This window comes from Canis lupus, chromosome 3 (genome assembly GCF_003254725.2).
Source record: "Canis lupus dingo isolate Sandy chromosome 3, ASM325472v2, whole genome shotgun sequence".
In the NCBI taxonomy this organism is placed as follows: Eukaryota; Metazoa; Chordata; class Mammalia; order Carnivora; family Canidae; genus Canis; species Canis lupus.
In genome coordinates, this window is record NC_064245.1 from 38441044 (window position 1) to 38464115 (window position 23072).

The 23072-nt window shown below is 42.1% G+C and overlaps 1 protein-coding gene across 5 annotated transcripts in view; it reads right to left on the reverse strand.

Annotated features, from left to right (window-relative positions):
* ENTREP2 (endosomal transmembrane epsin interactor 2) overlaps positions 1-23072 on the reverse strand; it is a 452783-nt gene that overhangs the window by 52235 nt on the left and 377476 nt on the right. For 3 of the 5 annotated variants that reach the window (XM_049108392.1, XM_049108393.1, XM_049108391.1), the window contains one exon: positions 21740-21874. The exons of the other annotated variants lie outside the window; for them this stretch is intronic. In XM_049108392.1, coding sequence (XP_048964349.1) covers positions 21740-21874 — 135 coding nt within the window. The remainder of the gene's footprint in view (positions 1-21739; positions 21875-23072) is intronic. 5 annotated transcript variants of the gene reach the window in all.

Genomic DNA, 23072 nt, shown 5'->3' on the forward strand with positions numbered 1-23072 from the left:
TTTAAAATGTTTTAGAATCTCTTATTTAGCAGGTACACAAGCAATTGATTATAACTATTTATAAGTGAAAACTCTATAGTTAAAATTAATCTCTTGACAGCTAAAATAAAGGAAGGGAGAGGAAGGGAGGAAGGAAGGAAGGAAGGAAGGAAGGAAGGAAGGAAGGAAGGAAGGAAGGAAGGAAGGAAGGAAGGATACTCCACTCACGTTAGGTGAATGGGGAAATACGTGGGATTCAGAAAATAGAGTAGACCTTGTTTCGGGCATTATTTTAAAAGGAAAGTAAGATAATCATAACCTTCAAAGAAAAATTTGCAAATGAGGGCTTGTTAAGATCGCCATTTCCTGAATAAAGACACCTGCAGATATGACTTGGTTACAGGCACTGCCCCTGAGCTTTAGGATGTGTCCTCATTCACTAGGAGGATCCCAAGCGTCACTTGTCACTTGTGCGTCAATGTTGACTTCGTGGAAGATGACATATCATTTTTCCCCATGTATCAAAATGACAATTCATTCCTTGCATGACAAGAGAATGGAACTGCAAGGGTACTTCACTGATATTTTATTTAGCTGGTAAGGAAGGGGCAAACTGCCCTCCCCAGGAGTCTGTCGAAACTAGAAACACCTCATACCAGGAGCCCTAAAGCTTTGCCTTGTAAACCAAGAACTTCTCTTCACAGAGGGCGGAATACACAACATGCCAAGGCTTTTCACCTGGATTGCTTGGTAAAAGGAACTTAGGCAACACAAAGTATTCTTTTTTTTTTTTTTTTTTTTAAGATTTTATTCATTTATTCATGAGAGACAGAGAGAGGCAGACACACAGGCAGAGGGAGAAGCAGACTGCCTGCAGGGAGCCCCATGCGGGACTTGATCCCTGGACCCCAGGATCATGCCCTGAGTCCAAGGCAGATGCCCAACTGCTGAGCCACCCAGGTGTCCTGCAACACAAAACATTCTGTTCAAAGAGTATTATCACATATGTAAAACATTACTTTGTGGTTTATCAATTTTCACAGATTTTTTTTAAAGGCATTGAACACAAATTAGAGTGAGCACAGTTTAATTTTGGGTAATTTAGAAAGCAATCAGTTTCTGGGATGTCTGGGTGGCTCAGTTGGCTAAGCGTCCAACTCTTGATTTCGGCTCAGGTCATGATCTTAGGGTCGTGAGATCGAGCCCTGTGTCAGGCTTTGTGCTGGGCACAAAGCAAAAGCCTGACACAGGGTCAGCTTGAGAATCTCTCTCTCTGTCTCCCTCTGCCCCTCTGCCCTTCAAATAAATAAATCTTAAAAAAGAAAGCAATTGGTTTCTTGCTGAAGCTTATTCTGAGCATGTGTGTTCACTGTCCTCTGGCTAAGCCATGGTCCTGGGTAGTAGGTCTACTTGTTCCCTGCAGATGGCAGTGGGAGCTGGGCATTCAGAGTTGACTGGCTGGGACTCTTGTACCATCTGCATGACTGTGGGAAGTGTTTCATTTGGCTGTGCCTCAGTATCCTCATCTGTAAAATGGGAATAATGATACTCAAACCTCACAGGACTGTCACAAAGGTTAAATTCATTCATAAATGCAAAGTGCTGAGAGCAATGTCTGGCACACGGCAGGGTTTAATCAACACTGGCTATGATTATTATACATGGCTGGGGACCTGAGTGCCTCTGATTAAAAACACACATATAAACTCAACAGAGTATAAACTCAACAGAGGACTTTCAGGCCTTGTCCATGAAAGCTTCAAAAAATAGCACCAAAAAGTATTAGATGTCCATCCTAGAATACACTTTTGCCTTCTGAACTGATCTTATACTGTTGTTCTTTTTTGTTCAATTGAGGGGAAAGAATTCTGATGCTAGTCCACTTTTCATTGTTCTGCTATTTTTCTGTGTCCTAAAAGTTCTGTCCCATGGCTGCTTATTTTTGCTGCCCTGCCTCCCCTAGCCCTCAGCCTTGAGGTTATGTGTGAGAGAGAATAGTTTGATTAGAGCCCAGGCGGATCAAAATGAAGTTAAGAGGAATGGAGAAACTCATGGGAAATACTCAAGAACACGCAGCAGAAGTAATTTAAACGATCTCATTAACCTTCCCCTCTTGTGTACTTGGAGTTATTTATAACCAGAAGTACCATTTCTGATCTGTACTTAACTGATATGTGACATTTCTTTAAAGGTGTAGGCATGTCTCTTTTTGTATCTGACCAGACTAGACACTTTTCCTTAAATGCCAGAAGCATGTTTGGATTAGAGCCCAGAATCTTGACTCCATCAGGATGGGAATGACCATTGGGTACCTGGGTGCCTCAGTGGTTGAGGATCTGCGTTTGGCTCAGGTCATAATCCCAGGGTCCTGGGATTCAGTTCCATGTCGTGGAGCCCACTTCTCTCACTGCCTATGTCACTGCCTCTCATTCTGTGTGTCTATCATGAATAAATAAATAAAATCTTAAAAAATAGATGGGAATGACCAGAGAAGGGAAACCAAGAACAGCTAGAGGTATGAATGGACAAATCCACTGCTACAATGGAGTTTTTAACACACCTGTCTCAACATTCCCAGCAGACGATTAGTTAGGGAGGACAGATGAGAACCGGACATGCCAGATCTAATACACCTACCAGAACCCTGTGTCCAACATGATTATACAGGACTTTTTACAAAGATTCACCACAAACTTGGATACAAAGTAAAGTTCAGTGAACTAATACCAAAAACACCTGTGCATCGGTTGGTTACCTGACTACAGTGTAATTACATTTGCTTTTAATAAAAGAAGGGAAGCAAGGAATCCCTCCATATATCTGCACAATTCAAAATATACTGCTCAGTAACTCAGGGATTGAAAAATAAATTATAATGAAAATCAGAGAAGGTTGGAACTGAAAAACAAAAATGACATCAAAACTTGGGGTATGCAGGGAGAGACATTAAAATCTTATGTCCTTAGGGGATCCTTGCTTGGGTGGCTCAGTGGTTTAGTGCCTGCCTTCGGCCCACGGCCTGATCCTGGAGTCCCAGGATCGAGTCCCATGTCAGGCTACCTGCATGGAGCCCACTTCTCCCTCTGCCTGTGTCTCTGCCTCTCTCTCTCTCTCTCTCTCTGTGTCTCTCATGAATAAATAAATAAAATCTTTAAAAAAAAATCTTATGTCCTTATATGAGAAAAGAAGAAAGGCTGAAATTTATAACAAAGCACACACCCTGGGGAGGGAACAAAAGGGAGAGCAATTTGGAAGGAAGGATTCAATGGGGGATGAGAGCAGAAATTATGGATATGTGGAAAAAAAAACAATTGGATCAATAAATCTGAAGCTTGTGCTTTGGAAAAAAAAAAAAACTAGTAAAACGGGCAAGGCTCTGGCAAGGCTGAATAACAAAAGAAAGAAAAGGGAAAAATTACAAACACCAGAAATTGAGACATAATTATAGGCACAGTACACATGTGTCAATGAATTGAAAACCTAAACAAAATGAACAATTCTTCCAGAAAAGTAAAATATACTAAGAATATCTCAAGAAGGAGGAGGAAGATGATATGAGTAATAATGAAAAATCCTTAATAAAACATAAGGAAAGTGGATCTTCATAATCATATGAAAACATGACTGAGTTTTATCCCAGAAATGCAAGAATGGTTCTACTTTAGAAATTCACTAGTGTAGGGGCACCTGGGTGGCTCAGTGGTTAAGCATTTGCCTTTGGCTCAGTTCGTGATTCCAGGGCCCTGGGGTCGAGTCCCACATCGACCTCTGCCTGTGTCTTTGCCTCTCTCTGTGTCTCTCATGAATAAATAAATAAAATCTTTAAAACAAAAAATTCACTAATGTAATTCACTATATCAACAGAATAGAATTATTTGTGTGAGTATATATAAATTCACATATATATGCATCTGATGCTTTAAATATGTTAATATATTTAATTTTTAAAAAAGATTTTACTTATTTATTCATGAGAGACACAGAGACAGAGGCAGAGACACAGGCAGAGGGAGAAGCAGGCTCCATGCAGGGAGCCCGACATGGGACTCGATCCCAGGTTTCCAGGATCACGCCCTGGGCTGAAGGTGGTGCTAAACCGCTGAGCCACCCAGGCTGCCCTAAATATGTTAATATATTTAATTACTACAATTTAGTTAACTATATAATTAATATAAAATAAATTATAATTCTATAATTAATTAAATTAATATATTAATACATATATCAGAGTTTTAAGTCTTAGCAAATAGCTGTGTCTGAGCATTATACCTTATTGAGATAAGTATGTACATATACATTTGTACATTCAAATGTATATGTATATGTAATATATAAAAACACATGCATACATACTGATCTCTAGAGATGTAGCATTTGCTAAATTCTAAAATTTTTGTGGTAAACTCTTAGCAAACTGGTAATCCCCTTAACATGGCAAATACTATTTGGTACAGAAATTTTCAACAAACATTATTGGATATATTCTTAATTACTGAACATATTTCATTTAAAATCAGGAAGAAGACAAGGCTACCTACTGCCTTAATCTCCACTCAAAAATGTACTAGAACATATCACATCAGTAGGAGAAAGGATAAAAACCATATGATAATTTCAATACATGCAGAAAAGAGCATTTGACAAAGTACAACATCTGTTCATGACAAAAGCCCTCAACAAAGTGGATACAGATGGAACATACTTCAACATAATAAAGGCCATATAAAAAACCCACAGCCAACATCATCCTCAACGGGGAAAAAAACTGATAACTTTTCCTCTATGGTGAGGAACCAAGGATGTCCACTCTCACTACTTTTACTCAACATAGTACTGGGAGTCCCAACTGCAGTAATACGACAAGAAAAAGAAATAAAAGGCATCCATATCAAGGAAGGAGTAAAACTTTCACTATTTGCACATGACATGATACTCTGTATAGGGAACCCAAAAGATTCCACCAAAAAATTGCTATAACTGATTAAGAATTCAGTCAAGTTGCAGGATATAAAATCATTGTACAGAAATCTGTTGCATTTCTATACATTAATAATAAAGCAGCAGAAAGAGTAATTAAGAAAACAGTCTCATTTACAATTCCACCAAAAATAATAAGCTACTTAGGAATAAACCTAACCAAAGAGGTAAAAGGCCTGTATACTGAAAACTATAAAACACTCATGAAAGAAACTGAAGAGGACACAAAGAAATGGAAAGATTCCATGCTCATGGATTGAAAGAACAAATATTGTTAGAATTTCTTTTTATTTTGTATATTTTTTTATTGGAGTTCAACTTGCCAACATACAGTATAACAGCCAGTGCCCATCCCATCAATGCCCACCTCAGTGCCCATCACCTAGTCACCCCAAACCTCTGCCACCTCCCCTTTGCTACCTCTTGTTTGTTTCCCAGAGTTAGGAGTCTCTCATGTTCTGTCACCCTCTCTGATATTTCCCACTCATTTTCACTCTTTTCCCTATAATCCCTTTCACTGTTTTTTATAATACCTGAATGAATGAAACCATATAATGTTTGTCCTCCAACTGACTTACTTCACTCAGCATAATACCTTCCAGTTCCATCCACGTCAAAGCAAATGGTGGGTATTCGTCCTTTCTAATGGCTGAGTAATATTCCATTGTATACATAGACCACATCTTCTTTATCCATTCATCTTTCGATGGACACCGAGGCTCCTTCCACAGTTTGGCTATTGTGGACATTGCTGCTATAAACATCGGGGTGCAGGTGTCCCGGCATTTCATTGCATCTGTATCTTTGGGGGTAAATCCCCAGCAGTGCAATTGCTGGGTTGAAGGGAAGATCTATTTTTAACTCTTTGAGGAACCTCCACACAGTTTTCCAGAGCGGCTGTACCAGTTCACATTCCCACCAACAGTGCAAGAGGGTTCCCCTTTCTCCGCATCCTCTCCAACATTTGTTGTTTCCTGTCTTGTGAATTTTCCCCATTCTCACTGGTGTGAGGTGGTATCTCATTGTGGTTCTGATTTGAATTTCCCTGATGGCCAGTGATGCGGAGCATTTTCTCATGTGCTTGTTGGCCATGTCTCTGTCTTCCTCTGTGAGATTTCTGTTCATGTCTTTTGCCCATTTCATGATTGGATTATTTGTTTCTTTGCTGTAGAAACCTCACAGAGGAAGACATAGACATGGCCAACACGCACATGAGAAAATGCTCCGCATCACTTGCCATCAGGGAAATACAAATCAGAACCACAATGAGATACCACCTCACACCAGTGAGGAAGGTGAAAATTCACAAGACAGGAAACAACAAATGTTGGAGAGGATGCGGAGAAAAGGGAACCCTCTTACACTGTTGGTGAGAATGTGAAATGGTGCAGCCACTCTGGAAAGCTGTGTGGAGGTTCCTCAAAGAGTTAAAAATAGATCTGCCCTACGACTCAGCAATTACACTGTTGGGGATTTACACCAAAGACACAGATGCAATGAAACGCCGGGACACCTGCACCCCGATGTTTCTAGCAGCAATGTCCACAATAGCCAAACTGTGGAAGGAGCCTCGGTGTCCATCGAAAGATGAATGGATAAAGAAGATGTGGTCTATGTATACAATGGAATATTCCTCAGCCATTAGAAATGACAAATACCCACCATTTGCTTCGACGTGGATGGAACTGGAGGGTATTACGCTGAGTGAAATGAGTCACTCGGAGAAGGACAAACATTATATGTTCTCATTCATTTGGGGAATATAAATAATAGTGAAAGGGAATAGAAGGGAAGGGAGAAGAAATGGGTGGGAAATATCAGAAAGGGAGACAGAACATAAAGACTGCTAACTCTGGGAAACGAACTGGGGGTGGTGGAAGGGGAGGAGGGCGGGGGTGGGGGTGAATGGGTGACGGGCATTTGGGGGGAGTGCTTGACGGGATGAGCACTGGGTCTTATTCTGTATGTTGGCAAATTGAACACCAATAAAAAATAAATTTATTAATAAAAAAAGAGTTTAATAAGTTCTTTATAGATCTCGGATACTAGCCCTTTATCTGATAGGTCGTTTGCAATTATCTTCTCATTCTGTAGTTGTCTTTTAGTTTTGTTGCCTATTTCTTTTGCTGTGCAGAAGCTTTTTTATCTTGATTAAGTCCCAAGAGTTTATTTTTGCTTTTCTTTCCCTTGCCTTCATAGATGTATCTTGCAAGAAGTTGCTGTGGCCAAGTTCAAAAAGGGTATTGCCTGTGTTCTCCTCTAGGATTTTGATGGATTCTTGTTTTTTTGTAAATATTTTTTTATTGGAGTTTGATTTGTCAACATATAGCATATTTTATGGATTCTTGTCTCACATTTAGATTTTTCATCCACTTTGAGTTTATCTTTGTATATGGTATAAGAGAATGTTCTAGTTTCATCCTTCTGCACGTGGTTGTCCAATTTTCCCAGCACCATTTATTGAGGAGACTGTCCTTTTTCCAGGGGATAGTCTTTCCTACTTTGTCGAATATTAGTTGACCATAAAGTTGAGGGCCCATTTCTGGATTCTCTATTCTGTTCTATTGATCTATGTGTCTGTTTTTGTGCCAGTGCCACACTGTCTTGATGATCACAGCTTTGTAGTACAACTTGAAATCTGGCATTGTGATGCCCTGGCTTGGGTTTTCTTTTTCAATATTCCCCTGGCTATTTGGGGTCTTTTCTGGTTCCACACAAATCTTAAGATTATTTCTATACTACCCAAAGCAATCTTTTTTTAAAAAAGATTTTATTTATTTATTCATGAGAGACACCGAGAGAGAGAGAGAGAGAGACGCAGAGGGAGAAGCAGGCTCCATGCAGGGAGCCTGATGTGGGATTTGATCCCGGGACTCCAGGATCACGCCCTGGGCCGAAGGCAGGCACTTAACCACTGAGCTACCCAGGGATCCCTACCCAAAGCAATCTATACATTTCATGTAATCCCTATCAAAATACCAACAGCATTTTTCACAAAACTAGAAAAAATTCTAAACTGTGTACAGAAGCACAAAAGATCCCAAAGAGTCAAAGCAATCTTGAAAGAGAAAAGCAAAGCTGGAGGCATGACAATTCTGGACTTCAAGTTATATTGCAAAGCTGTAGCCATTAAAACAGCAGAGTACTAGCACAAATACAGACACAAAAAGCAAAGAACACAATAGAAAACCCAGAAATAAATCCACAATTAATCTCAACAAAGCAGGAAAGAACATGCAGTGGGAAAAAAAAAAGTCTCTTCAAGAAATACTGTTGGAAAAACTGGGCAGCCACATGCAAAAGAATGAAACTGTACCACTTTCTTATACCATATATATAAATAAGTTCAAAAGGGACTAAAGACCTAAATATGGGATCCCTGGGTGGCGCAGCGGTTTGGTGCCTGCCTTTGGCCCAGGGCGCGATCCTGGAGACCCGGGATCGGATCCCATGTCGGGCTCCCGGTGCATGGAGCCTGCTTCTCCTTCTGCCTGTGTCTCTGCCTCTCTCTCTCTCTCTCACTGTGTGCCTATCATAAATAAATTTAAAAAAATAAAAAAAAAACTAAATATGAGATCTAAAACCATAAAAAATTGTAGGCGAGCACAGACATTAATGTCTCTTACATCAGCCATAGCAACACTTTTCTACATACTTCTCCTGAGGCAAGGGAAACAAAAGCAAAAATAAATTATTGGGACTACATCAAAACAAAAAGCTTCTGCACAGCAAAGGAAACTATCAACAAAACTAAAAGAAAACCTACTGAATGGCAGAAGATATTTGCAAATGATATATCTGATAAGGGGTTAGTATCCAAAATATACAAAGAACTTATAAAGCTCAATACCCAATAAATAAATAAATAAATAAATAATCCAAACAAAAAATGGGAGGAATATATGAAGAGACATTTTTCCAAAGAAGATATCCAGATGGCCAAGATATATGAAAAGAAGCTCAACATCACTCATCATCAGGGAAATGCAAATCAAGACTACAATGAAATATCACTTCACACCTATCAGAATGGCTAAAATGAAAAAAACCAAGAAACAGCAGGTGTTGGTGAGGATGTGGACAAAAAGGAACCCTCTTGCACTATTGAAAAGAATATGGAGGTTCCTCAGAAAGTTAAAAATAGGCCCTATTATCCAGTAATTGCACTATGGAGTATTTACTCAAAGGATACAAAAACAATAATTCAAAGGAATACATGCATCCCTATGTTTATAGCAGTATTATCTACAATAGTCAAGATAAAGAAGCAGCCCAAATGTCCTTCAACCGATGAGTGGATACAGAAGATGTGGTGTGTGTACGTATGTATACACACACACACACACACACACACACACAATTGAATGTTGCTAAGCCATCAAAGAGAATGAAATCTTGCCATTTACAATGATATGGATAGAGCTAGACAGTATAATACTAAGTGAAATAAGTCAGACAAAGACAAATACCATAGGATTTCACCCATATGTGGAATTTAAGAAACAAAACAAATGAGCAAAAGGAGATGGAGAAAGAGAGGCAAACCAAGAAACAGATTCTTAACTGTAGAGAATAAACTGATGGTCACCAGAGGGGAGGTTGGTTGGAGGATGGACTAAATACATGATAGGCATTAAGGAGTCCACTTGTCATAATGAGCACAGGGTAATTAAAAACCTTAAAAAATGTACTAGACTAAAAAAATCTCCTAGCCAGTTCAGGAAGACAGGAAAAATTAATCAATAATAAATGTAAAAGTTGGAAAAGAAGAAGCAAGTTGTCATTATGCCCAAACAATGGAACTCTGTAAATAGAAAATCCCAAGCAATCTACAGTCATACTTCTGGGGTAAATGGAGTTAGAAGTAACTGGATGTGAGATCAATGAACAAATGAACATGGATTCTCTATATAAAAATGTAAACATCAGAAAATATAATTTTAAAAAGATCTACTTTTCCAACAGCAACAAAACATGACACCTGGAAACATCTAAGAAGAGATGATCAAGACCGTAGTCAAAATTTATATATTTTTTACTGAAATACATAACAGAAGGCTAAATAAATGGAGATATAAAAATGACCATTCTCACCACATTAATCTAAAAATGCAATGCAGTTATGAACAATGGTTGTGTGTGTGTGTGTGTGCGCACACACATGTGTGCAGGTAGGGGTGGAGGGTGAGGGGGAAGGGGAAAGGGAGGGAGGCAAACAAAGAACCAAAAAGAATCAAGACTATTTTGAAGAACAAAGTTCTGGCTTATCCTACCAAATACAAGACTAACACAGAAACAGCATTTAGGAATGGCTGGGTGGCTCACTGGTTGAGCATCTGCCTTCAGCTCAGGTTGTGATCCCAGGGTCCTGGGATTGAGACCACACAGGGCTCCCTACAGGGAGCCTGTTTCTCCCTCTGCCTATGTCTCTGCCTCTCTCTCTCTGTGTCTCTCATGAATAAATAAAAATCTTAAAAAGAAAAAGGAACAGCATTTAATACAATGTGGTATTGACAGAGTCAAGCCATATACCAATGAAAAAGAAAAACCTCAGAAATAGATGTCTTCAAATATAGAAACTTGATATATGGCTATACAAATAAATGGCCACAGACTGGTACTAACTGGTGATTATATGTAAATAATAAAATAAAATTAGATACATCTCATACCAAATGCATAATTAAACCCCAGGTGGATTAGTGAACTAAATGTGAAAAGCCAAAGTTTTCAAACTGACAGAAACAAATAGAGGACATTTACATGACCTCCAGAGAGGAAAAATATTTAAGTGCAAAAACAGGACACATCATTCTGGAAAAGAATTTGACTGTGTTAAAATGGAAAACTTCTCTCTGACAAATGCCATCCAAAACATAATGAAACGACAAGCCACAGACTGCATGCAAGATGTTTATGACTAATGGTATCATTTAGAACAAAGAACAAATTGCCCAACAGGCGAACAGACAAAACAGGCAGTTCACTGGTGAGAAACACAAACAGGCGATAATCATATGAAAAGTCTGAACCTCAAGAATTCTTGGCATCCACGTGGTTGGAGCAAGGCAACCCCTTCCTTGAGCAGTAAGAGCAGGTGGGTGCAATTTCTTTGTAGAGAAATAGGAAATGTCCTGTAAAAGTGCAGGTGCACACCCCTTATACCCTTACAGTCTGCATGCAGAGAAAACCTAGCACATGTGCTTATGTCGATGAGTGCATGGCTACCTATTATTGTTCTGATAGTACACAACTGAAAACACATGAATGTCCATTAACACGAGACAGATAAGTGAGATGAGTGAAGAACATTTGGATTTTACAAACCTACACAGAAGTGTAAAAGGCAGAAGTAAGCTACACATATCCACGATCCACGTGGATAAACATCACGATGGTGGGTGAAGCTAAAAGACTGAGCTTCTGGTACTGATTGTGTCAAATTTTAAGTAAAATTTTAGCCAAGTATGGGAAAATGTATGAGGATGGCAAGACCTTGGGATAGTGACTACCCCTGGGCACCTTCTAATTTCAGACAGAGGGGGAGCCATGGCTAGGGAGTCTCAGCTGGGTTTATAATAATATATTTCTTACTTTAAAAAAAGATTAGAAGCAAATATTATAAATCTAGCAGGATCGGGCCAAATTGGGCCAGTCTGGGTGGTATTTGCTACATTATTCTCAGACGTTTCGGTATGTTGAACTAGCTCCTAACTTCTGCAGGACAGAGGCGTCAACTCTCACATGTGCCTGCAGATGAACAGGGCAAGGGCCTGCCTGGGACATCGCTGTTTGGACAGAAATGACTACACTCCTGTCACTGCTCCGCCTCTGCTTCCTACTAAGCAGATCACGGTGGTGGTGGAGGAAACGCCAGATTTGACATTAAAGACAGAATCTGGATCCACCACCAGTTAGGAGACCACAGCTCAGCCCTGCACACTCTGGACCTATTTTCTCATCTCTGACAGGCAAATGACAAAGTCTGCGTCTCAGACCTCACGGGGGCTGGAATAATGGAGAACACAACGTGGTGGATCTGAACAGGCTGGCCAAGCAGTTCAGAGAGACGGCTACCCAGAAAAGCCCAACTGGGGCCACATGTAAAGGAACGCTATCACTGCACTCTTCCTCTGCTGAGTGGTTTCCTTAGCCATATGTTTTGCTCCTAAGCCAAATGTGCTCTGTCCGGGGACTCTTGTTCACTTCTCTTGCCCATCTCCACTATGGCTCAAAGCAATTTTGCTCAGCCCTGCCGTGATTACGTTACTCTAAATTTCTGCAACCAGTTGCCTGCTGATTTCTGGATCAAATCAAACGTCCTAGACTCATGTTTGAATTCCTGTATCATCCCGACTCTAGCTTCTGTCTTTAATTCCTTTCTCCTGCCACGAAGGATATTGAACAGATATTGAACAGATATTGAAGTGCAGTGGACATAGGATAAAACACACATATTTGAAACATACAATTTGATTTTTGACACATGTACACACCCAAGTAGCCAGAACCACAGTCGAGACAGTGAATTTATCTCCTGCCCTCAAAAGCTGCATCTGGCTCCTTTGTTATAAATGCTTTTGTGCTTTCATGTTCCCTTTTGCCATCTATTCCTTTGCATTCATTCAAATGGCTTCATTATTGAATTATATTGAAAAATTCCCATGCTGCATATTTTCCTCTTCATGCCCTCTTCCTCCCAGCAACCCTATTTTAATTTAGAGCCCTGAAAATAACTAAAGGCTTTAGAAATAAGCTCGCCTCTCCAGTGTGGTCCCCACGCTGTCTCCTCCGGTTCATTTGTATAAATCCTGAGTGTTTCCACCAGTCTGTTTGCCCCCAGACAAAGCAATGGCACTCCTCCTGGAATCCCTGATTTTGTTTGGGCACCAGAGTGGGACACTCTCAGGAATGAAAATGTTGTCTATTATTACTTATGCTGCAACTGTCCCAGAGAGACTGTTTGTCAGAACGCTCCCCATCAAGTGTTGAAATGCAGGCTGTGCTAACATTGCACAGATCCTGCAGCCTGAGGGAGGAAGGAATGCGGCCAATATCTCTTTGTGGTTCCTTATCTGAATATGCCAAAGACTGCGGGTCCCAGTGCGGAGGGTGCAGAGGTGTCTACCTGTGTGGTACAGGACCCTGGTCCGGAGTCTCTCTGAGAAGCTGTCTGTAGTTCTGCTTACAGCCAAAGGACTCTGGAGCTATCCCTTGGTGAGAGCTCCAGACTGTCTAGAAGGCTCCAGGATAGTAATCTAGGTGGAATTGGGGTGGGGAGCGGGCAGTGGAGTGGATCCTGAAGCTGTGTTTACAGAGCACATTGCATCAGACCTTAAAAATGTCTGCTATCCATTTCAAAGAATGGGAGTGCAGCCTATGGATGATGGGGGTCAAAAATACCCTTTGGCACCACAATGGATTCCACATCTGCACCTCCAACCACCTCACCTATTTGAGGAACAAGGGCTCTTCAAAACTGGGACACATTCCTAAGGTGGAGGATGGCTTCCAGTGACTTCCAAGAAGACCTCATGGAGATGAGTTGTGAGCCACACCCTTCTATCTGTCTTTGTTTTGGTCTTACACCAATAAATTCTGAAGCTTTCTAGAAAGGATAGGTTGATAGCCTTCCTTAATGTCCAATGTGTTGCAGGCTTTTCCATACTGTGATGGTTAATTTTATGTGCTGATTGGGCTAAGGGATGCTCAGAAGGCTGGTAAAACATTATTTCTGGGTGCATCTGGGGGGACGTCTCCAGAAGAGATAAGCATTTGAATCAGGAGACTGAGTAAAGATGATCATCCTCACTAATGTGGGCAGGCATCATCCAAGTCACTGAGAGCCTGACTAGAACAAAAATGGGGAGGAAGGAGGAATTCGCGCTCTCTGCTTTAACTGGGATGTCATCTCTTCCCCTCCCTTAACGTTGGTGTGTCTGCTTCTTGAGCTTTCAAACTCAAACCATGGCTCATGCCATCACCACCTCCAACCCCTACCCCCGCCAATTCTCAGGCCTCTGGACTTGGACTGAATTGCACCATGGGCTTTCCTGGCTCTCCCGCTTGTGGATGATAGACTGTGGGACTTCTTGGCTTCCACTTCCTGTAAGAGATCTCCATATATCTGTATTTATGCTTATACCTATATCTGTGTCTATCCTACTGGTTCTGTCTATCTGCAGAACTAATACAATCTATTATTATGGGTCTTCAGTCATTTCTGTTAGGATTAGATGGGGTATGTGTGTGGCCAAGCACCTATGCTGGCAGCATCACTGCATCTAGAGCTGTGTGTGTCTGGGATCATTTGGCAATAGAATCCAAAATGTTTGCCCTCTCTTCCTACTTCCTCAGTTTCTTACATGTCACCAATTCTAATTCACCAATTAATCCTTATAGCTAACCCATCCCCATCGCCTGTGTGTATCTAAAACTTTATCCATGACACCACTCAGCAAAATAATGGCCTCTCTTAGGACAGAGGGGAAGACTGAAAATTCTTTTATGATTTAATAGTTTTATTTCCTCTCACAGTGGAAATAATACAGTGCACTGAAATTGCTCCTCTGCTTGTGACTTCTCCATTAGACCTAGTGGGGAGGGTCTGTCTTTTATTTCTGTACATCCAGTGTCCAACTCAGGCACGAAACAAAAATGCTCAAAAAACTTCCTGAATGAATGCATTAAAAATGCACCAATCTCAGAAATATTTAGAGTGTTGATCATGCGGTGCCTTTCCCTGGAAGTCCTAGTAAGCCAAAGATACCATTCTGCCTTTCCTGAGCTTACTGCCTAGAGGGGGAGCAGGAATTAATTAAAAAGTTACATAAAGGCAGAGTCACAATCTATGATAGCTATCACGTGAAGATCAAGTATAAGGAGTTACGAGAATTTAGCACAAGGGTGGCCTGGTCTGGTCTGAGGGGAAAGGCAAAAGCTGAAGAGTCGGGAGGAATAAGCTCACTGAAACGGGGAAGAGGAATGTTCTGGACACAGAGAGCATCATGTGCCAAGAGAATAGTGCAGAGACCCCTGTAGGGCATCCCAGAGGTTAAAGAAGACCAGTGTGACTGCAAGGAAGGGCAGACACAAGAATGTCACAAGCTGAGGCCAGAGAGGAGATAAGGACTCTAAAACACAATCAAGATTTAGGGTTTTGCCCTAAAAGCAAGTAGTGACCCAATCAGTTGTACAATTTTAGCATCAATATGTGGTGGTGTGATGCTGGGGACAGAAAATACACTGAGACCAATGTGGAGCAGGATGTGACAGTTAATTTTTTGTGTCAACTTGGTTCACATGGTGCTAGCAAATAGGGTCAAACATTTTGGATATTTCTATGACGGTGTTCTTGGATGAGACTAACATTTATCTCAGTGGACTCAGAGTAAAGTACATTGTCTTCCAAAATGTGGTGGGCCTCATCTAATCAGTTGAAGGCCAAGTAGAAACAAAAAAGACTGACCTGCCCAGAGCAAGAAGAAATTCTGCTAGCCTATGGCCTTCAAATTTGAACTGCAAAAACAGCCCTTCCCTGGGTCTCCAGCCTGCTGGATTACCCTGCAGATTTGGACTTGCCACCCTCCACAATCACATGAGCCAATTATTTAAGATCTGTCTCTGTTTATATGTGTATATACATAGCATATGTGTGCATGTATGTGTAAGTATGTGTATGCATTGCTACATACATCTTTCTGGTTCTGTTTCTTTGAAAAACCCTGACAAATACTGGAGAGATTACAGAGTTGAGGAATGAGATGACCAGAGGAGGAAGGTCTCAGAAGGAGTGCTGCGCACAGACTGCAGGGGAGGCTGGTGACCCCTGAGCATAAGGCATAAGCCACAGGCCTTGCAGCAAGGTCTGCTACTCTTGTTGGTCAGGGTGAGTCAGAGAGAGAGTGCACATCATCCAGCAAGTGTGTGCCAGCCAGCCAGAAAGGTACTAGGAAAAAGAGAGGGCAGGAGCTCTGGCACACTGGTCCCTGTGTCCTTGACGCGGTGGATATGGCTCACAGATAGGGAAAAGTGTGGTATCGCGCAGTAGAGTCCAGCTGAGATTGGACAGCAAGTCTAGTGGGAGTGAAAGCTGGACAAGCAAGGTAAAGGTGACAAGGCTGGACCGGAGAACTGGGGTGCCCTGCCAAGCCATCCTGGAGGTGACACAGCTCAGGGAAAAGACCAGGTTGTATGGTGACCTTGGAGCAGGGTAAGGGGCTGTTATGGAGAAGGTGGGGTTAAGAGAAGGGGTGTTAATATCATGAGATTCCAGGGCTTAGAATAAGGCATCTCCCTGGCATGCTATGTTTCTGGGGAAACCAGAAAGAGAAGGAGACTTAGAGAAAAAGCCATTAAAGGAAGGGACAAGGCAAAAAAAAAAAAAAAAAAAAAAAAAAAGGACGGGACAAGGCAAAGGATTGACACTGCAGAAAGTGCTCTGATCCTCAGCAGTGAGCAAGCCCTCCTGGGGCGTATATTCTCCACGCTTGGCCCTTCCTTCATCTCACTGCACAAGGAGGTATGGGCACACCTGCAGCCCATCCACTGGTCCTGGGCAAGGCCGGAAGTGCCACAAGACCTTGAGAGGGAACCAGACCAGTGAACCCACCTGCATGGGATGGGACTGTTATGAACATATCACTAAAAATACTTCCACCTCAATATCTGAGTATCCTGGACTCTGGTTCAACTCAGCAGGGGCAGATGAGTCACAGCACTCTTGGGTGGAACCTTTGATCTGTATGATTATTCCAGAGGCTGTTTCATTGAACTGATACTACGTAAGTCTGTGTAGATATCCACCAAACTCCGTATTACAACCAGGCTGTGGGAGTGATACCACTAGAACCAGAGGGTGGCAAGGCAGGCTTTCGGTGGTGTTGGAAACCAGGGGCAGATGTGCCATTCAGGGACAAGGGGGGTCCCCTTCTCCATCATGAGGGGGCAGCCCTGTCAGACATAAGTTGGGTTCAAGGGCCAGGAGAACTCATTATTTCCAGACATTCCCTTACATGGGGCCCATGGTTGCTGCTGGCATAAGTGGGATAGCATAGAGAATCATGCCTGGCCAGAGAGGATCCCATCTCTGTTCCCCTTAAGAATTCAGGGGTGGGAAGAAAGCTGTACAGGGATAGAAACATCTGCCTTACACTGTGCGGCTGCCCACTTCTGAAAATGTCAAGGTCACGTCTAGCAGGTGCATGTGTGTGTGTGCATGGTGCTGCATGCTGCCAGTCCAGGCCGGAAGTTTTGTCACAAAATGTTGACTATTCACTTATGCTCAGAATCATGTTTATTTATTTCTTAGCATGGTTAAGAACATACCAGAGAACCACAGTTAAATGATGAGTTCATTTTCCAAGTTCCTAAGTCTTTTAGGAAATGATCTTGCCTTTTTTTTTTAAAGAAACAAAGATAAAACATCTATAAGATAAGACAAAAAAGCACAAAAACTCGATAACTGATTTCTGGGGAAACTTTTATCTCCTTATCCATTGATAATGTTTCTTTGGGTAATTTGGTTCCCTATGGCTCAATAAATTAAATCCAGATAGATGAAGCAAGAAATAGATTTTTAACTCTGTTCTGAATTAGAATTACATCATTATAATAAAACCATAAGGACATTCTGGGATCTTGCAAAGAATTAAAGTTGGGATGGATATCATATCAGCATATGATGAGGCATATTTCACCAGCTAATAATTCTGAGTTTTGTAACCTTTTAAAAATTCTGTTAATACTGATCAGAAAATATGTCCCAATCTTGTGTTGGGTTTGATTTGGCACAAGTGACCATTCAACTACCAAAACACCTTTTATCACAGATTATTCATAATGGGATGCCCACAGCCAGCTCCCACCATCAGGGAGCAGAAACTGGAATCTTGGAACACCAGATCCTTGGAAAACCAAAACCACCAGACTTGCTCAGGGACTGGCAAGGAGCCATCCGACCTCACTCTAGCTACACAACAGACTGCTGGATGTCAGGATGCTTCATCCCCTGGCTCTGCCATCCTGGGATCCTTCCATGGCACGATGGAGTCCTAGATCCCCTTTGAGCCCTCTGCCCTGTCCTCACCCCAGTGGTGAGGATGAAGCAGCACACTCTGGCAGGACATGATGCATTATGTTTAACTGGTAATCGATACCCTCGAGAGAGGCCTGTCTGCCCCCAGGTGTTCTCTGGCTGAAGTATAAGCAAATCCAGGAATGGAGGCTGTAGGGAAGGCCAGAAAAGAGACCAACAGGAGAGGGGGCTTCCAGGCCTCCAAGCCATTGAACATAATCTTACGGCTGAGTAAAACAGTGTCTGCATCGTCTTCTGGATTTCAAATATATTCTTCATTAGCCAGGAAAAAAGATTGGTTTCTGCTTGTTTTCCCTAATGGCTGACTGTGCATGTACAACCTTCTGGTATGGGTGGGTGGAGGGCGTAGCAGGGAGGAGGGTGGCATAATGGTAAATGAGTAGTTAGACCAATATCATTAAGTCACTATTAGTTAACTCAGACACAACTAAAGTCAAAGGAGTTCTGATTCCTTAGCCAGTTACGTGAGATTTCCCCGGCACAAACTAAGTTCATTAGATACAGAGTATGGATAATCCATAATTTAATATGGAAATTTAGGCATGGAGTATTACTAATCAGATAACTAGAGCTTCAAATCAGACTATTAAGAGACCAGTGAACCTGCCCTAATTTGCTGACCAAAAAAGAACGAGCAAGGGAAACTAATGACTCCCCCTTATGTCTCCTTTGACTAAGGGTTGAGAATATCTGCAAGCTACAGGAAGGGGCTCCCATGGAAATGTGCTTTGTCTGGCAAGAACGCATCCTCTTCCTACCACCCATGTGTGTTCTGAGAGGTTTTTTAAAAAAGATTTTATTTATTTATTTGAGAGAGAGAGAAAGAGAGAACAAAAGCAGGAGGAGGTGGTAGAGGGAGAAGCAAACTCCCCGCTGATCAGGAAGCTCTCACGAGGAGCTTGATCTCAAGACTCTGGGATCATGATCTGAGCTGCAGGCAGATGCTTAACCAACTGAGCCACCCAGGCGCCCCTGATCTGAGAGTTTTAATGCCCAGAAACACCATCAGGTCCCTGCTGCAGAGTATTTTACTGCGTGGATGTCATCAAGCACAGTGTAACTCAAATGACATCAAGAGTAATGACCACATTAAAAATAACTGCACCACTAATTATAAGAAAACTAAAGAATGTTAGACCTATATGAATCTCAGAGGAAGCAGTACATATCTTATGAGAAGGAAGTATAAAATCTTCATTATGCGAAAGCCTATTTAGATAGAGCACAACGCTTGATACAGGTTAGCTTTTGTGCTTTAAAGTATCCATATATGTCAGAAAAGATCTAAGAAAGATATGAATTACATTGAAAACTCCACTGTAATTAACCAGTTAGAGACATCTACGGTGACAATTGGGAACAAACAGAGGGTCGCTGTAACCCAAAGGCTTAAAGCAGAGACACAAGGGCTCAGGGAATAAGACACAGAGAAGCAGAGACTTGCAAAATGACCTGCCAAAGCTCAAGAACACATTGAAAGCAGAGCACAAAGATAATATTTCCTGCAGAAAATAAGATAGGAAGAGAGCCTTAAGAGAAACCGAGCAAAATAAGATGAAAGAGTTTAAACAATCAGAGGGGAAAAAAATGATAGTTATTAAAGATGGGTAAAAGTGGTTCAAGAAATGCAGTTACCCTAAAACAAAGAGAATAGGAAAAAATTCAGATTTCTAGTTCAAGGCCAAAATAAAGCAGGATGCAAACTCACTCTGCAAACATTTACCATTTGAAACTTAAAGGCTGACCAATATCAAGGTGTATCACAGTGAAGCAAATGGACTTTATAATTGAAAAATATTATTGACACCTGGGCCAAAAAAAACCATTGCCTTGCATAGACAGGATGGGTGAGATTATGCCATGGTAGCAAGTATCCCCCAAATATCAGTGGGTTAAGGCAACAAAAGTGTGTTTCTCACTCATGCTACAATGTCCAATGTTGGTAAATGTGGGTGAGTTATGGGGGCCCTACTCATTAGAGTTGCCCACACTGATGGTACAGCTCCCATCTACAACTTGCCAATTACCATGCCAGAAGGAAAGAGAGCTCTGGACAATCTCACACTACAGGGAATACTCGGGCTTGGAAGTGATCCACGTAAGTTTTGCTCACATGGCCCTAAACGACCACAAGGAGACTAGGCGGTATAATGTTACCACATGAAGGGAAGTTGGAGAGCTAGAACCAGAAAGGGTGTCCAGTTTGAGATGGTGACTTAGCAGTTGTCAGAAGGAGATCTCAGAGTGAGCACTGGCTGCCCACACCCCGACCCCATAGAAGCCCCCATGGCGGGCCTCAGGCACTGACCCTGCACAAGCCCTGTGACACAGTAAGAGAGAAACCATGGTTGTGCTCGATGTAAGGCAATAAGACACACCTTGTGCGTAAGAACCAGGCCCTTGAATGCTGCAGTCTGGGCTCCTCTGAGCCTGCTGGATCTGTCACTCTAGATGGATTGTTTAAACTCTTCCTTTTTCATCTGGGACCACGGAACTTGGCCCACTCCTCCCTGAGAAATGAGACAGGTCCCAGGGCACCAGACCCAGCCCCACCTTGTACTTTAGGTATATCTTGTATCTCTGTTTCATGGTGCCCTGGGAGCTCACCCAGACTGAGGAGTCATTCTTGCCAGCATCTGAAAGGACACTCAGGGAGGATGAATCCCAGGTACCCAGTTCCAGAGGGCAACAATTTCTCTGCTTCTCCCCAGATTCCAGGGTGGCTTTCTGGAGTCTCCAGTTTACTAGCTACTGTGTTCCCTATGCACATTCTCTAGAGCTCCCTACAACGTGTAAACACAGTTTTACCACTCACCAAGAATCCTTTGACCTTGCTCTCAACCTTTTTTTTTTTTTAAGATTTTTAAAGATATATTTATTCATGACAGACACAGAGAGAGAGAGAGACAGACAGACAGACAGAGAGACACAGGCAGAGGGAAAAGCAGGCTCCATGCAGGGAGCCTAATGTGGGACTCGATCCCGGGTCTCCAGGATCACACCCTAGGCTCAAGGCAGCACTAAACCACTGAACCACCAGAGCTGCCCTGCTCTCAACCTTTTAAAAAATTTTAGCACACTTTTGTCCAGGGAAAAGAGAAGAACTGGGTTCATTGTTCATAGCTATTTTTAAGCAGCCAATTTTGGTTTCCAAGAGTAAAAAGAAACCCCAAAAAACAAAAAACAAACCAAAAACACTTGTAGGAAGAAAAAAAAGGAACAATATAAACAACTTTCCATGTCACTTAAAAAAAAATCAGATGCTGTACATGAGAACAGACTGCCATGGGAAATTGTAAAATGTCTTTCTCCAAATATCTTTAAAAAGGCAAAATAAATACCCATCTGTTCTCCGATGGCAGAACAGCAAAAAATGTTAGAAAAGCGGTAGAATGCTTCACATCCACATTTATAAAGACCCCTTTCAACCATTCAATATCCTCCTTCACATATGTCAGAGGCAGGAAAGTGGGATGATAAAAATGGAAAAGGAGATCCAGAAAGCAACACCTCTTAAAGTGAAAATCTATAATTCTGGAAAATGTTCTCTGCAAAGATATTCCCTCTTGTATTGAGACTGAGGTGGATTAAGAAGTGGAAGGAATATATACATGAATAAAGTCTCCCGAAAATGTCTGTAAATGCATGGGATGGAATGCATGAACAGGGAGTGCCCTTGGCCGTCACCTTCAACGTCAGCCTCACGGCGTTGCAGTCCTCCTGCAGTGGATTCAGCTTCAGCGTCTCCCCAAGGTTGCTGCAGCCCGACGACTGGTGCTGCCTTTCACAGCAGACACACACCTCGACACTGTCAAACTTAATCTAGACAGAGGAACACAGACAGATCTCACCATTAAAACGGCATTCTGCCCTGGTGGGTACACTTGAGCTACACAGTTAAGATTGTGTGAAAATGCACCCTGGTTCAGTTTTCTTTAAGTAATAAAGCCGAAATGATTTTTTATGGACCAAAGCTGGGGGAAAAACAAAAAACAAAGAAAACCACTAGTAGGAATAACTTCAAATTCCGATTTTAAAAGCGATTCATAAAAAAGAAGTAAATTTGTAGTGACCTAAGCTATGACGTTACAATTTCAGATGAGTCACAGAGATTAAAGTCAATGAACTGACAACTGCTCATGTCAAGCTATGCATGGAGATGTGTGACCATGGCTCTGTGCTTTGGCTTATGCTGCTCCCATGGTCAGCAGTTTCCTGACTCACTGCACGGTCCATCAAACTCCTACTCATGCGTCAAGACCCAACTCCAGCGTCATCCTGGTAGTCTTGTCTGGTTCCCCCGCCTCCCCCCACAAGCTGCTTGCCTCTCCCCTGGGCAACATATTCCCACCCCAGGTCCCGCTGGAGACTTATTCTATCTCTCTGCAGTTACTTGCGTCCTCCCTGTTCCCCTGAGGGCAGCCACTACATGTCACCACCATAGCACTCACAATGCAATGAGGTGCGGCATTTTAATAAATGCAGAATAAAAATATCTTGGAAAATTAAAAATCATGGAAAGAAAAAATAATGCAATACAAATGTTTTAAAAAGCCTAGGGCCCAGGAGATCCTCAGAGCATGCCAGCCGCCCCCCCCCCCCCCAACAGCCTGGTGTAGCACGCGTCAGCCAGACTGCAGAAATGAGAAATGACTGCATTTTGCCACTCACTCGGCCCTACCGGCTCACCCTCATTTCCTCCTTCCCATTCCCAGCTGAGCCTTTCACGCCTAATTGCTATCCCATACACACCCAACTGCTCACAAACACAGACTTCCAGAAAGACAAAGGGACAGCCACAGGTCAAGACTATTGCCCATGGGCCAAATTTTCATCTATTGCAAACCTCTGGATAGTTTGTTTATCCCCTATCTTTTTTTTTTTCTGCTTTATTTATTTTTTATGATAGTCACATCAGAGAGAGAGAGAGGCAGAGACATAGGCAGAGGGAGAAGCAGGCTCCATGCACCGGGAGCCCGACATGGGATTCGATCCCGGGTCTCCAGGATCGCGCCCTGGG